The sequence below is a fragment of the Octopus sinensis genome, linkage group LG3 (genome assembly GCF_006345805.1).
Source record: "Octopus sinensis linkage group LG3, ASM634580v1, whole genome shotgun sequence".
In the NCBI taxonomy this organism is placed as follows: Eukaryota; Metazoa; Mollusca; class Cephalopoda; order Octopoda; family Octopodidae; genus Octopus; species Octopus sinensis.
In genome coordinates, this window is record NC_042999.1 from 86,805,236 (window position 1) to 86,823,408 (window position 18,173).

An 18,173-nucleotide genomic window follows, 5' to 3' on the forward strand; every position below is an offset into this window, starting at 1 on the left:
GCGTGTCTATTTGTGGTGTTTCTGTATGTTTAATAATGGCTGGGACAAAGCATCAGAGCAGAAATGACAACATCCATGTTCTGTTCCTTTTCAAGCCCCTATTATCTGTAAGAAGAAAGAGTCAAAATTATCGTCAGGCCTGGTGACGAGTTAAGTCTATCAAGTTTCTTTTTTGCTTTTGTTCCAAGATTTCAGATGCACAAATTGAATGGAATTTTCAGTTGTGGCTGTATGGAAGTTTACTTCCCAACCACATAGTTCTGGGTTCAGTTGCACCATGGGCAAGTGTCTTCTATTATAGCTCAAGGCTGATCAAAGCCTTGTGAGTGGATTTGGTAGACAGAAACTGAAAGACGCCCATAATATGTACAGCAATATCAGAGGAAGATTAAAGGTAACATTAAACACTGAAAATGTAGAGGTAGTAGATAGTTTCCATTATCTAGGTGACCAAGTTAGTAGTGGAGTTGAATGCTCCGAGAGCATAGCTGTGAGAATAAGAATAGGCTGGCAACAAAGGGCCTCTCCCTTAGAGTGACAGGCAGATTGTATGAAGCCTGTGTATGAACAACTATGCTACACAGCAGTGAAACATGGGGTATGATAGCTAAGGAGAGGCATAGGCTTGAAAGAAATGAAACCAGTATGCTTTGCTGGATGTGCATTGTCAGTGTGCATGTACAACAGAGTGTAAACACCTTGAGAGAAAAGTTGGGCATAAAAGGCATCAGATGTGATGTGCAAGAGAGACAACTGCATTGATATGGTCATGTGATGTACACGAATGAGAACAGCTGTGTAAAGAAGTGCCGATCTCTAACTGTGCAGGGAACTTCTGGTAGAGATAGACCTAGGAAGACATGGGACAAGGTGGTGAAACATGATCTTCAAACTTTGGGCTTTACAGAAGCAATGACTAGTGACCAAGATCTTTGGTGATATGCTGTGCTTAAGAAGACTTGTCATGCCAAGTGAAATTGTAGCTGTGGCCGATGCTGGTGTCACATAACTGGTATGTAAAAAGCACCTTTCAAACATTGGGCCTCACACAGGCAAAGTGGCTGATGCCAGTGGCATGTGAAAAGCTTTTCGAGTGTTGGGTCTCATAGAGGCAATGACAAATGACTGAGACCTTTGGCATCATGTCATGTTTGAGAAGACCCAATAAGCCAAATAAAATCACAGTTGTGGCAGATACTGGTGTCATGCAAATGGTACCCATGCCAGTGGCACATAAAAGCACCCATTACACTCTCAGAGTTGTTGACATTAGGAAGGGCCTCCAGCCATAGAAACCATGCCAAATCAGACTTGAGTCTGATGCAGCCTTCCAGCTTGCCAGCCCTGGTCAAACTGTCCAACCCATGCCAGCATGGGCAACAGGTGTTAAATGATGATGTTAGTTCTTTATGCTAGTTCCATACTGCGACCTGACAATCAATGGTGTTGGTTTGCTTATGACCTTGTAACTTAGTGGTTCAACAAAAATATTCAACAGAATAAGTGTCAGGCTTGAAAAAACAAAAAATATATATATAGGAGTTGATTTGTTAAACTAAACTCTTCAAGATGGCACCCCAGCACAGCCCTAGTCCAGTGACTGAAACAGGCAAAAGAAAGTTATGTATATGTGTTTATATATGCACCAGTGTGTGTATGTTTGTGTAGTGCATGATAGATGAATATCATTCATTTCCTATATTCTGTAAGAATATGTCTGACCATAGGGAAATATTATCTTGCTTGGAAACAGGTGAGGGTTGGTAACTTGCAGGGCATCCAGCCATAGAAAAGCTGCCTCAATAAGTTCCATCTGACACATGCAAGCATGGAAAAGTGCACATTAAAACAATGATGATGATCATGATGGTAATGATATTAATTTTCACTGCTAGAATCAAATATCTAGTATATTTCCTAGCAGACAGGTCAGTGCAGTATATAAAGTAATTGTGCAAATATTTTAATATTTCTCTATCTTTGCAAGTCCTGCTATATTTCACATGGAATTTTTGGTCCTTTAAAGCCATCTTGGTTTATAAGCTAATCTGCCTTTTTTGGTTGTAAATTTTGGTCTGCAGAATTTGACTTGTATGCTGGAAAATATAGTTTCTCCATAAACTATCCTATATATTTATATAATCCTATATAATTGTTCTTTAGTTTAATTAATGAAATGAAATTCAAGTCCTTTCTCTTTAAATTAATCAGACATTCTAAATACAGATTTCTTTGTTGTTTGTTAGAATACAGATTGAAAAGAATGTGACAATACTTGGCAGTATCCCAGAAAGAGAAGAACTTTACTCATGTTCCAATGAGGATTTATTTTTGTGGAAAACTGATCATTTATATAATCTCTTTGTGGTAATTGGGTAAGACAAATTTATAATTAATGTTTTCACTTTTATTCAAAGTTACTAATGAATTTAAGCATTTTATCTGATTGAATTCATCCTATGGTTGTGGAACTGTTTCCAGAGAGAAACGCAATCTTTCTGGATGATAAAGCACCAATTCACACAGCTTAAGTTGTTACTGAATGGCACAAGGAACATTCTAGTGAAGTTGAACATCTTATCTGGTCACCACAGTCCCCAGATCTCAATACTATTGAACATTTATGGTGCATTTTAGAAAAACAAGTAAGGAGTCGATATCCTCCACCATCACCACTACAAGAACTGGAGACAAAAATTCATTTGGAAACAATTCAAAGTTTGTACCAGTCCATACCTCATAGAATTCAAGCTGTAATTACTGCCCCATATAAAAATAAATTTGTTTGAAATTTTAAGGTGTTTCCATTATTTTGTTCAACCACAGTGTATATATATATATATATATATATATATATATATATATATATATATATATCAGAAAAAGAAGGAAATGGAGAAATAGACTGGCAGACATCAGTTTATTTGAAGATATTCAAATCCATATCCAATTAGTTCATTTACAGAAATTAAATTAAATTAATTTAATCTAAATTTTCATGTTGAAACTGGTTAATTTTCCAAAAGAGAGTTACCTTTCAATGTGGAACTCAGCAGTAGAACGAGTAGATACACAGCAAAGCAAAATCATTTTACCATCATGCTCCAAAGAACTAGCTAAAAATCAGTCAGATGAAAAATTCTTAGGTATTAAATAATTAGTTATATTAATTTGTATCAATTTGCTGGCAGAGAGAGAAAGTGAGAGAGAGAGGAGGGAGGGAGAAGGAGAGAGAGGGAAGCAGATGAGAATCATTTAATCTAGCTCCCATATAATCTTTAACCTTCTCAGTGTAATAACCAAAAATCACTCAGTAAATATTTTACTGCTTTTTGTGTGTATATGTGTGTGTGTTTCAGTGTGTATGTACGCATGCATGTGTGCATGCACGTGTATGTGTGTGTGCATAAGTGTGTGTTTGTGTATGCACACATGAATGTGTGTGTGAGTGTGTGCATGAATGTGTATGTGTGCATGTATGTGTGTGTGTGTGCGCGAGTGTGTGTGTGTGTGCATATTTTTTTTTTTTTTTTTACTTGTTTCAGTCATTTGACTGCGGCCATGCTGGAGCACCGCCTTTAATCAAGCAACTCGACCCCGAGACTTATTCTTTTGTAAGCCCAGTACTTATTCTATCGGCCTCTTTATATATATATATATATATATATATATATATATATATATATATAATTATAATAATAATATTAGGGAGTATATCCAAACTTACAGGGAAAAATTAGATTTAGGAATAAATCAAATTTCACAGTATAAATAAAAATTAAATTAGAGATAAAACCACTATTAGGCAACTCAAACAATGATAGACATAAACCAAAACATTAAAAAAACAATAAATAAATATGATTAATATAATATACAAAATATAAGATATAAAATTTAATATTCAAATTATTAAAATTTGAAATTTTAAAATTTATATTTATACATTTTTATATTTTTAAATTTTTTAATTTTTTTAATCTTTTTTTTTATAACTAACCAAAAAGTATAAAAAAGTTAAATATAATATAATAAGTATTATATTATATTATAATATAATAGTACTTATTATATTATATTTAACTTTTTTCATATTTTTTGGTTAGTTATAAAAAAAAGATTTTAAAAATTAAAAAATTTAAAAATATAAAAATATAAAAATGTATAAATATAAATTTTAAAATTTCAAAGTTTTAATAATTTAAATTTTATATTTTATATATATATTGTATATTATATTAATTGTATTTATTTTTTGTTTTTTATGTTTTGGTTTATGTCTATCACTGTTTGAGTTGCCTAATAGTGGTTTTATCTCTAATTTAATTTTTATATTACGGAGATGTACTTGCATAGCAAGTGATTTGATCTGAGATCGTGTGCTGAAACGAAAACAATTGCAGCGTGGAAGGTGTTTGTAAGCCATTTAAGAAACACACAAAAGCCGTTCGATTCACTTCAACATTTAAGTTTAATTTGTCAAAATATTTTCGTTGCATTAAGACCGCGACCTCTTCACTGACAAAAATCCGTGGTGCATTAATTTATATATATATATATATATATATATATATATATATATATATTTCGTTTTTGGATTTGGTTTGCAAGATTCTTTATATGAGTTCGTGTGTTGAAGCATATTCTGTTGTGTCTGGGGAGAGTCATTTTCTTTTTGTGCCTTATAATGTAACACACTCACCAGTAAAATTTTAACTTATTTCTTTTCTTTTTACTTTTTTTATTTTTCTTTTTATTTTTTTAAATTATTATTATTATTTTATTTATTTTTATTTATTATAAAAATAAGAAATAAGTGGAAATTTTACCGGTGAGTGTGTTACATTATAAGGTACAAAAAGAAAATTACTCTCCCTAGACACAACAGTATATATATATATATATATATTCCCTTCCGGTCATTCATTATGTGACAGTGTATCGTTGGTGATTTTTTTTTCCTCCGTCTTCCCTTCCTTGGATCTTACCTTTTTCTATGTTTCTGATGAAGAGCTCCCCTCAAAACGTTAAATCCTCCTTCTTTCTTTTCTTTCCTGAGCGTCCTCGTGTTGTTGTGTTTTCTCTTTGTGTTTTCATGTTTGGATTAACTTTATATATAACTTGCATATATTCAGTACTACAATTATTTAATTATCTAATTTGTAGTTTTGGATGTTTTATGTGCTGGCGCCACATACAAGTAACTGTGCTGGTGCCATGTTAAAAGCCCCCAGCACACTCTGTAAAGTTGTTGGTGACAGGAAAGGCATCCAGCTGTAGAAACCATACAAAATCAGACTGGAACCTGGTGCAGCTCTCCAGCTTGCCAGCTCTGGTCAAACCATCCAACCCATTCCAGCATGGAAAACAGATGTTAAAGAATGATGATGATGAGGAGGAGGAGGATTATCATTTTGGATGTTTTCTGTTCTGATATTTGGACTTATATCTTTCAGCTTCAAAATTATATCAATAAAAATGACAAATCATCCAGCCTACCCTCAACGAGCGATTGTTATCTGCGATGACTTCTCAATAAGAATAATTAATCCTCATACTGGACAAAACATTACTAAACTGCTGCTGATTTCTGACTGTTCAGTTGATATTGTAGATTGTGTTTATGCAATTTCAGAAGGTAACTACAACACTTAATTAGATTTTCTTTCATTAGTTCCATATTTTCTGACATTGTAACAAATTAAACATACCAACTTTAATTCAAAGTTTGCTGTTAGCTTTTATACACACTCATGTACACACACTCATGCACACACATTCAAGTGCACACACATACACACATACACATTCATGTACACATGCACACACATGCACACGCACACACACGCACACGCAGACACACACACACACACAAAATTTCATTGACATGTGTATTATCATCTGTTGGGACTGATATATTGACTAGGAGGCCCTGTTTTCTATAGTGGTCCTTGTTAACAACTGATGTGCCCTCATCTCCCTGTCTACCTGTATTGAGAGTCCTTACATTCTGAGTTCAACTTCCAATGAAGTTGACTTACCTTTCATTTTTTCAGAGTCAGTAAATTTAAGTACCAGTTAAGTATTGTGGTCAATCTAATCGACTTAACCCCTCTTCCAAAATTTCAGGCCTTGTGCCTATAGTAGAAAGGATTATTATTATTATTATTATTATTATTATTATTATTATTGCATGCTTGGCAAAATACTTTAGCGTTTTGTTTGTCCTTACATTCTGAGTTCAAATGCCACTGAGGTCGACTTTGCCTTTTGTCCTTTTGGGGTGAATAAAATAAGTATTAGTTGTGTACTGCAGTTGATGTAATCGAATTACCCCTTCCTTCGAAACTGATGGCCTTATACCAAAATTTTAAACCATTATTATTGTTATCATTATTATTATTATTTTTATTATCATTATTGAGTGAGAGAGTAGCACATGCTATCAAAGCAACATTGGGGTATGAAACCCAATATACCCATCATGACTATCTGTCTGATAAGAGTACACCAGATACATACATCACAAGCATATGTGCATGACATGGTGATCTCCTATCAAGACAAACAGCACATGACCTTGTAGGTGGGGCCACTTAGAATTTTCTTCAGGTCGAGTTGCCCATTCTGTCAAAATGTCCCTGAATAAGGGTTGTTTAAAGATGTTGAACAAATGACCCTTGTTTTCAATGGTGAATTATCCAAACCCCAAAGAATTCCTCTTAACACATGGCTATGATGCTCCCCTATTTCTGTGATCAGAGATGCACATATCGTCAGCCACCAAGAGACATGCTCAACTGATTAAGGTCAAGCAACTGACAAGCAAATCTGTGGTATTGAGCAGAATATTTACTGTAGCCCATCTTTTACACCAAAACAGAACATGTACATGATAACACTTCCAATCAGTTAAGATGTGAGCCAGTGCCTGGTATTGCATCAAGACATTATTATTATTGTTGTTGTTGTTGTTGAGTGAGAGAGCAGTGCATGCTATCAAAGTGACACTGGGGTAAAATATATGAAGCCCAGTATACCCGTCTGATAAGAGTATACCAGGCACATGCATCACAACCATATGTGTGCAACCACATGTGGTGATCTCATCTTAAAATTAACAGCACATGACCTTGCAGGTGGGGCTCAGTTAGAATTTTCTACTAGTTGAGTAGCCCATCCCACTCAAAAGGTCCCTGAATATGGGTTGTTTAAGGATGTTGAACAAAACACTCATGTTTCCAAAGGTGAATTATCCAAACCTCAAAGAATTCCTCTCAACACATGGCTATGATGCTCCCCCATTTCTGTGATCAGAGATGCACATATTGACAGCCACTAAGGGACATGCTCAATTGGTTATGGTCAAGCAACTGACAAGCAAATCTGTGGTATTGAGCAGAATATTTGCTGTAGTCCATCTTCTATACCAAGACAAAACAATGTACATGATAACACTTCCAATCAGTTCAGCTGAGAATCCATGAAAGCCACTGCCTGGTACTGCATCAGGGCATTATTATTATTATTATTATTATTATTATTATTATTATTATTATTATTATTGGGTATGCAGCAGTGCACCGATTTCTGTCTTCACTTCTGATCTCTCTCTCTCTCTCTTTCTTTCTCCAACCGGGTAACCTTGTATCTCCTCTATAGCAAGATACCTGTTTCTTTCTCTCTGTAACCTTTCATCATCTGACACTAGATCACCTTCTCCAATGACCCCCACCTCTCAAACATTTTTTTTTGTCTAGTGACCCTGTCAATCCAGGTGCCACTTAAAAGCATCCAGTCCACACTATAAAGTGGCTGGCATTTAGAAGGGCATCCATCTGTAAAAACCTTGCCAAAACTGACCTTGCCTATGCTTGTGCTACATAAAAAGCACTAAGTCCACTCTGCTGGCATCCAGCTGTAAAAATCCTGCCGAAACAGTTGCAGTCTGGTGCAGGCTTCTTCCTGGCTGGCTCCTGTCAAACTGTCCTGCCCATACCAGCATGGAAGGTGGACATTAAGTGATGATGATGATGAGCTGGCAGAATTGTTAGCACACTGGACGAAATACTTAGTGGTATTTCGCCCGTCGCTACATTCTGTGTTCAAATTCCCCTTCCCCAAATTTCGGACCTTGTGCCTATAATAGAAAGGAGCATCACATCATCATCACCACCACCACCACCACCACCACCATCATCATCATCATATAATGTTATATTCTTGTTCCATGCTACCAGACTCCATATACTTTTGCTTTTCCTTAAATTTTGTCCTAAATTTATGTGAACGTGTGCATGTTTTATTTTATGTAATTGTGTTATTGATTCTATGTGTGTGTGTGAGAGAGAGAGAGAGAGAGAGAGAGGGAGAGAGTATGACAAGAGAGAAGAGAGAGAAAATGTTTTTGTGTGATTATATGTACCTTTACTTGCAACTGTATATATATATGTATATGTTGATTATTATAAAAATAGGTTTTAAGTTGATTTTAAAATAACTTATTTTTTTCCCAGACACCCTATTTGTCTTACTAAAAGATGGATCCCTATTGAAAGCTTCCACATTAAGAAATCCATGTCAAATTATGAGTATATGGACATATAATTCCCCATCAGGTATGTTACAAAATCATAAATCAGTTCATATTTTTATCAATAGATGGTGTTACTGTAACGTTGTCAGGGCAGATTTCTAACTAATATTTTACCTAATAATAAAAGAAATGGCTACTATAAATGGTTCAGGCAATGAATAGAGAGAGAGAGAGAGAGAGAGAGAGAGAGAGTGTGTGTGTGTGTGTGTGTGTGTATGTGTAGCCTTTGACTTTAGTATCCAAAGTTTTTTTTAACCCAGTATTGTCATGTTATTATTTATAGCTTTATTTGTTTTCAGATCTAATATTCCCATAAAGCAATTGTTTCACATGCCCTCAAAGCTTATAAATTTTAATATCATATATATATATATGTAAAAGAAAAGAATATATATATATATGTATGTATATATAGTTCAAAATTTACAGAAAATGAAAGACGAAGACAAGTGGAGGAACAACAAGTAGGTGTATTAGTTTAATGCTCCTGAAGAATGGAAAAAATTTTGACAATTCGAGCCTATGCTCTTTATCTAACTTATAGTAAATCTTTTTGAAGAAACACTTTTTATTTTTCTTCTTTTAAGAATATATTTTTGTTTGATATCCTAATTCCAAATGTATGCAAGTTCAATTCTGTAAAAATTTGTACACAAATTTGAATTTTTGTAATCCCTTTTCAGTTTCTACTCAAACATAATCCCTACCCTAACTCAAAATTGTAATCCTAAGTGCTAACATAAAACCCTAACATTAGATACTAACCCTCAGTGGATCGAGAAAGAGTAAGATATGAAAGATGTGTGTAGAGAAAGGAGAGAGAGAGTGAGAGAGAATGAGAAAGACAAAGAGTGAGCGCAGAGCGAGAAAAAGCGTGATATGAAAGACACTTGCGTGTGTTTGTAGAGAGAGAGAGAGAGAGAGAGGAGAGAGAGAGAGAGAGTGTGTGTGTGTGTGTGTGTGTGTATGTGTAGCCTTTGACTTTAGTATCCAAAGTTTTTTTTAACCCAGTATTGTCATGTTATTATTTATAGCTTTATTTGTTTTCAGATCTAATATTCCCATAAAGCAATTGTTTCACATGCCCTCAAAGCTTATAAATTTTAATATCATATATATATATATGTAAAAGAAAAGAATATATATATATATGTATGTATATATAGTTCAAAATTTACAGAAAATGAAAGACGAAGACAAGTGGAGGAACAACAAGTAGGTGTATTAGTTTAATGCTCCTGAAGAATGGAAAAAATTTTGACAATTCGAGCCTATGCTCTTTATCTAACTTATAGTAAATCTTTTTGAAGAAACACTTTTTATTTTTCTTCTTTTAAGAATATATTTTTGTTTGATATCCTAATTCCAAATGTATGCAAGTTCAATTCTGTAAAAATTTGTACACAAATTTGAATTTTTGTAATCCCTTTTCAGTTTCTACTCAAACATAATCCCTACCCTAACTCAAAATTGTAATCCTAAGTGCTAACATAAAACCCTAACATTAGATACTAACCCTCAGTGGATCGAGAAAGAGTAAGATATGAAAGATGTGTGTAGAGAAAGGAGAGAGAGAGTGAGAGAGAATGAGAAAGACAAAGAGTGAGCGCAGAGCGAGAAAAAGCGTGATATGAAAGACACTTGCGTGTGTTTGTAGAGAGAGAGAGAGAGAGAGAGAGAGAGAGAGAGAGAGTGAGAGGGAGGGATGAGAAGAAAGAATGAGTTTGCTTTAATTGCAAATATAGTTGTAGGAGTAAGTTACTTTCATTCATGTATGTAATGTCATAAGCCTAGGTGTATACATGTTAATAGAGTAAACCTTTGATCTTAATCATTCCTTTTCTTAAAGTTGACAGCATGTCACATACACACATACATACATGTATACACACAAATGCTGGTTTCATTAGTTATCGTCTGTCTGCTACAATATGGCTTTGTAAACCGATTGAAAGACGTGCTCGTATGTATCCCTGAATAACAGCTATATTAATGTTGCCATCCCACTGCCACTCCATATTTGTCACCTACATAACTCTGTTCTCCCCTTCCCTGATATTAGTCACTCTCCCTATGCCACCTTATTTTCCTCACACCAACACACTTGCACCCTTCTGATTTTATCCAAAAATAGCCCATCCTACCCTTACAATTTTATAAGTTATTACATATATATATATATATATATATATAATATATATATAATCATAGGTTAATGGAGGTGCTTGGTGTATCAGACAAAAATGAAGATGAAATAGAGACTTATAACCTAGAAGACAGCTGAGACATTGTACAAGATAATCTACAGAAAGCTACAGACCAGAGCTGTGGTCAAGAGATGACTTACAAGAGCAGTGCAAGCAGTGTACAAAGATGCAGTCAGTGAAGCAAGAGTTGACAAAGAGTTCAGTGAGGGCTTTAGTATGCAATGAAATCTATCACAGCTTGATTGTAGGGTTCCTTCTAGTTATTGTAGTTCTCCAAAACCATAACATAGGAAGTTAGTATTGCTGTCCAAGGAACTACAATACACAAGTGACCTAGCACTTATTATAGAAAAAGAAGAAGATTTAGAGAAGAAACTGCAAATGTATAAACAAAAACTTGAATCAAAAAGCATCAAAATACACTTAGCAAAGTTTTAGTAAGTAGGAAAGAAGAGAGGATTCTTCTACTACCAGGGAAATGGCTGTACTCAGTATTAGGCAGAAATTCTATATGTTGTCCTCTATGGGCTCATAAGATATACAGTGGAAACAAAAGCAATGAATAAAGACTTCAATGTGGCAAGCATAATGCTGTATAGGTTGTATAGTCTGTTGATAGTCTCTATTTTCAACAGATTTTTCAAAATGTTGTCTTCGAAGAATGTAGCCTAGAGGTTAGAGGTCTTTAACTCATGATCACAAGGTTGTGAGTTCAGTTTCTGAAATGATTAATGTATTGTGTCCTTGAGCAATGCCTTTCATTTTACGTTGCTCCTGTCTACTCAGTTGTAATGAGTACCAGCCAGGGTGCTGGTACAACCCTCTCTCTCTCCAGCTGTCATATTCTGGATATTTGCTGACCCCATCAAGTGTCTTTGGACCAAGAAGGTATCTATGTCTGTTTGGGTTAATTAATGAAAGCATAGTACATACTACTAAGTCATACTTGCTTGCAAAGGATTGCTGGTTAACCTGAACTTGCAGCACATCTTTTTTAAAGTTCACTTCTTTTCTTTTTGTTTTTGTATCTTTGAGAAATACGAAAACTTTAATTGAAAGTTTCCTGCAAAATATATTGAAAGACATCTTTTTGTTCAGTTTAAATCTAGTTGTTCAGGGATTTCTATTTAGGATATTACTTGTAGATATGTATTTTCACTTGTGGATGCATATTTCATACACTTGTTTCTTATGTATTGTTTGGTGCATGTTTTTTCTTTGACACAATGTGATTAATTAACTATTGCCACTATGCTGGTTGTGAAGGCACATAGCCAAGTTTGTTAGAGCAGCAAACTCGCAGTCGAGGGACCGTAGGTTCAAATCTCAGACTGGGCATTGTGTGTGTTTATGAGCAAAACACTTAAGCTTCATGCAGATGTATGTGTGTGCATGTGTATGAAATCCTCTGTGAAACCATAAATTTCTGTTTCAACTGCAATGTTTAATTCTCTATTGATTACTTCACAGTTCATTTCAGCTCTCTAGTTTTATATGAACATGTCATAAATTTAACCCAAAATGTAAACATGACCTCTGCCCTGAAAATACTTACTACACAAACTATCAAGTCAGGTGTTATGGCAGCTCCACCAAACACAAATCGTACAATACTTGTTGCTGGAAGATTCAATGGAGAAATTTGTATCCTGGACTGGTTTGAAGGAACAATTAATTTTCAAATACAAGTAAGGTTTATATTTCAGATCCTCTTTACTGATTTAGGTTATTGTTAACACAACTTGATATTCTTGCAGCTAATTTCTGCCATTTATTTAAAGCATTGTTATTATACTTAGTCTGAGAAGGAATTGCATTGCAGGCCTCATTTGTGTTTGTGATTGATATTCAGAGTAAACTTCTATAGATTGATGGCTACAAGAATAATGTAGGCAGAGAAGGAGTTCCAAAGGTGTGTAATCCTAGAGAAAAGGAGTATGCAAAATTTTGATGGTTGAGGCATAGTAAAGATGAGAAAAAGATAATAGGTAAGTTTGGGCAGAGGTGATATGGTGCTTGCTTGCTGGAGGAGCAGAAACTTTTTTAGGAAACAGAAACAGAAAACAGCTCATTAGTGATTTAATTATTATAGTATGCCTGTTGATGAAGCTTTGCCAATCAGCTATGTACAGCTTTTTTGGAGACAGAGTAAATTATTTGTATGTGTAGCAACTATGTTGTCCCAAATATATGAGTAGTCCTCTAACATGACTCTCATCTGATACTGTAAGGTGCCAAACCAGAGTTGATCTCTTACAAGTGTGACCAAGCTGGTCATAAAGCAAATACTGCAGTCAGGGAAATGGAGGACGGGCAAGGAGGGTTATTGTGCTAGTAGCTGCTCCATCAGTCAAGTAAGGATACTTCTTCATTCGCTGCCTGACACTGGTGGACAACAGAATGACATTTCATTCAGAGTTGTTGAGAGATGCTGGACAAGTGGAAAACCAGGTGCTACTTTAAAGTTGCATACAGGCCGAGGAGGAATGGAACCAGAGAGAGATGCCAAAAGAGGGCATACCTCTCTGATGGAGGTAGTGTTCTTGTACAACATTTTGCCTCAATCAAACCAGGCAGAGGAGCTTTTACCTCAGAGAGCCATGTTCAGATATGAGTGGAGACTTTGAGCACAATATCAGCCAGTATAGGAATAAAGGAAGGACTTGCACCTATCCAGATCAGATATGAGGTTTGGATAAAACTACTTGATGTGCACAGTATGTCCCAGTAAGTGAGGGGAGGGGAGGGGTGACTGATTTTAATTCCTAGAATAACATTTCTGTTAATGGGGTACCTGTTATAACTATAATCGTAATTTCAGCCTTGTGTACTTGATAAATAAATTCTAATAAATTGCAACCCACTAAATTCCAGTGAAGAAGAAAGTAATCCATAATTTGTTTTACATGGATAAGAGTTATATTATATTGCAAAGTATAGAAGCCATCTTATCATGGCTAACCACATTGGGGAGGGGGTGTTACTGTAGCTTTATAGCCCCAAGAGATCTTCGTCTCTAGCTGGCCTTAGACACAATATCTGTGTCCTTGGAGTATTTGCAAAGGGAGGCCATCCCTTCCTCGCAAGCCTGAGTGATACGCTCGAATAATGCTACAGTAACACCCCCTCCCCAATGTGGTTAGCCATGATAAGATGGCTTCTATACTTTACATTATCGAACGATTACTGTTTCAATCTCATTCCGAGATTTAATTATAGTTATATTATAACAACTGACAAAGACAAAGCTGTCCATTAGACAAAAAAATCTGAATGAGAATACACACATGGAAGACAGACTGACTTCCAGGGACATGGTTAGGTACTAAAAAACAAAATGGTCGTTTTATTCCTAACAGTACCACATTGTTTACTGTAAATCCATCGAGTGATCAATACATCAGATGATGAAGCTAGTGATGATGGCCAGGATGAATAGAAGGCCAACTCTGCAAATTCTACAGAAGTTGCAGTGGGAGTGGTGTCTGTATTGCTGGACAAGTGACTATGATATAATATGATGGTGTTGGTGGGAGATTGGAATAGGCAAGATTTTTTCAATTGTAGATAATGTACATTGACAGAAATAATTGTACATGGAAATATTTTGTTGTTTAGTTGTTTGTAGATTTTCTTGGTGTATATGTTTGTATGTGTGTGTATGTGGTGGTGGTGGTGGTGGGGCAGTTGCTGGTGCATGAAGTAATCTTGAGATCAGATGGACATGTGATGAAATGAACTGGTTTAGTACCACACCTGATCCAGATCCATGGTTACCTTCAGCTGAGTCCATGCTGTAGCAAACCTATAGACAAGGTCTCTGTTCTGATAATAACACAAGTCATAGTTTCTTCAATCTTGCTCACCAGTTGCAGTCTCTACAAAAGGATCATGGATGTTACTCTTTCTTCTGAGGCTAAGCCATACACACAAACACACATCACACATACTCAATACAAACACACACACACACATGCGTGCACACACACACACACAATATTTTTGTAAGTGACTAAAATGTCTCTACAATTATATCATTTAGTTTCAACTAACACTCTCAGATCAAAGTTTTGATTGAATTTATACAAGAAAAAAGTATTGTGATAATACTCATAATGATAGTGATGATGATGGTAATGATGATGGTGGTGGTCGTGGTCGTGGTGATGATGATGGTGACAGCAATGTAGTATTGACAAAAATAATGACAACAATAACAACAACTATAAGAAGGAATAGAATGGGGTTAATAAATCTGATTATATAAGCAGGATATTTTCTAAGGCTGATTGTTCTCCTTTTCTAGGCTCATGGCAACAAAGAAGTATTATCATTAGTGTCTAACCCTCGTTTTGACCAGCTGATCTCCAGTGGTAGAGGTAATAAAATAAATAATTTTTTGCACTATGGAAATGCATTTCAATGATGTCAGGTTGACTTGTCTCACCTCTCTATCTATAAGCATCAATGTTTGTCTCTTTCTCTCTCTCTCACATACACACCCACTTTCACACACATGTATACACATACTCACACAAACACACACAAGAATGTGTGTGTGAGTATAGATAATTTTATCTAAACAGTCTTTTGATATCTATATTTTCAAAGACTACTTCATTACCTATAAGATTTACTTTCTAACACCATTTTTCAACTAGCCATTACCTTTAGAAATATGTAATAACTTTAATTTAGCAAAGAAGTGAATCTTCCAGGTAACAGAAGTAATAGTAAACTGCAGCAGACATGACTGTAATAATATATACCTGTTTGTATTGGCCTAAGACTTTGCCACAAGCCAGATGCAATTGAACTGCATCAATGAATAGGTCAAAGCTGGTGTGACAAAAATTTTAACACCAAATAATGAATGTTCAAATGAAGTTAACAGTGCTTGTGTGTTTTGCTGAGCTAGTATATGCCTTCCATGCTGTAATTGTTTTAATTTCAATACAGGGTCTCAGATCAGATTACTTACATCTCCAAAATACATAATAATGCTCTATTAGTTAAGCCCTCTAAGTTCAACAAAATAAGAAAAGCTAAAAAAAGAAAAAAATGGTTTCTGTATATTTCACACCTGAGTAATAATGAATAACTCTGCTAATTATATTTTCCAAAATGCTAAAAGTATTACCTTATCTAGTATATTTAAATCAAAGCCATTAATCTATTTGGTATTTTTTTTTCAGATCTTGTCATCAAAATTTGGAGATTTTATGCTTTTGCAGCTGACTGCTTGATTCCTCTTATGTCATTTTACTGCTCTCAAACACCAACACATATGACTGTCTTACAGAATTTCCTTGTTGTTGCTTTTAAAGATTATGCTATGCTAAATTTCTCACTTGTGTCATACGATCTTAGAAACTATAGTAAGTCTATTTTTTGTTTCTTATGATTATATATATATATAAAATATTAGAAAAAAAACACCTTTTATCAATTCAAAATGAACAATTAAATTACACCATCTAGAAAATTACATATAATAGTAAAGTTAAAATTAAAATAACAATAAAAAGTAAAGATTAAGTAAATTACAAAAATAATAAAAAAAATTTTTAAATGTATATATGTATATAATTATTTATTTAAAAAAAAAATTTTTATTTTTTTAATTTAAAAAATTTTTTTAAATTTTTAATCTTTACTTTTTATTGTTATTTTAATTTTAACTTTTCTATTATATGTAATTCTCTAGATGGTGTAATTTAATTATTCATTTTGAATTGATAAAAGGTGGGTTTTTTCTAATATTTTATACATATATTATGTTGTGTGGAATTTGATTTAGTATTTCTAAATTGAATTCTTTTTCCTTGTAAGTTTGGATTTTATTCCCTCAAATAATAATTATATATATATATATACAACTTGGTCTTGTGCAAGGGCTGTAGCTAGAAACACTGAGACTTGTAAGGTTGATTGCAGTTGATGTTCAGTTCGTATCTGAAATAAAAGTGATAGGGTTAGGGTTGTAGCAGTAAAAATTCCAGACAGTTGAATCTCTGGGTAGGAAGGATTGAGACAGTAGTTAGTATATATATCTGAAAGGTGAGACACAGAATTGATGCTAAGAGAATATATAGGTAGGCTAGTTGGCCCTGATTCATAGGAACAGATACAGTTATATTAAAGAGACAATAGTCAGCACATACATAGGCCAAAGATTGTCAAGTATTGGAGTGTAAGGTTTGTCAATCAGTTGAATAACCTTCTTTTGGATTTTGAGTTGAGTGTTAAAATTATTCCACTGTAGGTCTTACTTGAGCTTTAAGGAAACTCTACCAGTTATCTTAGATGAAATATTTTATCAAGCTCAAAAGGATGAAAGGCAAACTTGACACTGCAGAATTTGAACCCAGAACATAAAGACAGATGAAATACTGCTAAGTATTTTGTTTGGTGTGCTAACAATTCTGCCAGCTCACCCTTTAATAATAATTATGAGCTTATTTTAAGCAGTGTTCAGGTGCAGGAAAGGTTAAAAGAAGAGATAGAAAGCAGATACATAAGTCAAGTAAAGAAAGACAGCTGTGAAAGTTAGAAGTATATGTACAATACACAAAATATAACAGAAATTTGAAAAAATGGTCATTAAGATAGCCATAAAGAGGAAACATCAGGAGCAGTGTTAGTGAATTTCATAAGGCATGGCATTTTTGAAGGATAAATTGTCCTGACAGTTAACAACTGATACAGATAGTTTATTCCATGTTCAACAATTCTGAGCATGAAGAAATGTTTCCAAAAGTCATGGGCATTGAACTATTTTTTCTTTTTAATTTTAACATCTCCATGAATGGTAGTGGTATTGGATTAAAAAATGAGGCCAAAATTGTTGGAAAGATGGTAGATTATTTTGTTGGCTTCTACTAGAATTGAATCTTTAATGTGTTGATGCTCACAGAAGCAATACACTCAAAACATAGTGACTGACAGAAGGTATTTAATTGCACATCTCAGGACAGCAGATTGATATTTTGGACAAGATGGGGGTTCAAGACAGGAGATGCAAACTGCAAGTGTGGCTGTCCCATAGCTTTAAACAAATAGCTGGTGTGTGGCTGACAAAGACCTTATTGAGTGATGCTAAGATAGCTTTGACCTTTTCAATGATTTTAGAAATGTGGCTTGTGCAGTGCAGAATATTGTTGACAATGATATCTACGTCTCCTTTTATATGTTGATTTCAAATTTTGGCCCAAGGCCAGCAATGTCAGGAGTGGGGATAAGTCAATTACATCAACTCCGGTGCTCAACTACTACTTATTTTATTGACCCTGCAAGGATGAAAGGCAAAGTTAACTTCAGCGGAATTTGAACTCAGAATGTAAAGATAGACAGAATGCTGCTGGGGATTT

General features: G+C 34.5%; 1 protein-coding gene across 1 annotated transcript in view; it reads left to right on the forward strand.

The window, feature by feature from the left end:
- LOC118762501 overlaps window positions 1-18,173 on the forward strand; it is a 114,718-nt gene that overhangs the window by 40,302 nt on the left and 56,243 nt on the right. Inside the window, exons 8-13 of the mRNA XM_036501124.1 lie at window positions 2,247-2,375; window positions 5,457-5,638; window positions 8,517-8,618; window positions 12,274-12,491; window positions 15,110-15,182; window positions 15,999-16,181. Coding sequence (XP_036357017.1) covers window positions 2,247-2,375; window positions 5,457-5,638; window positions 8,517-8,618; window positions 12,274-12,491; window positions 15,110-15,182; window positions 15,999-16,181 — 887 coding nt within the window. The remainder of the gene's footprint in view (window positions 1-2,246; window positions 2,376-5,456; window positions 5,639-8,516; window positions 8,619-12,273; window positions 12,492-15,109; window positions 15,183-15,998; window positions 16,182-18,173) is intronic.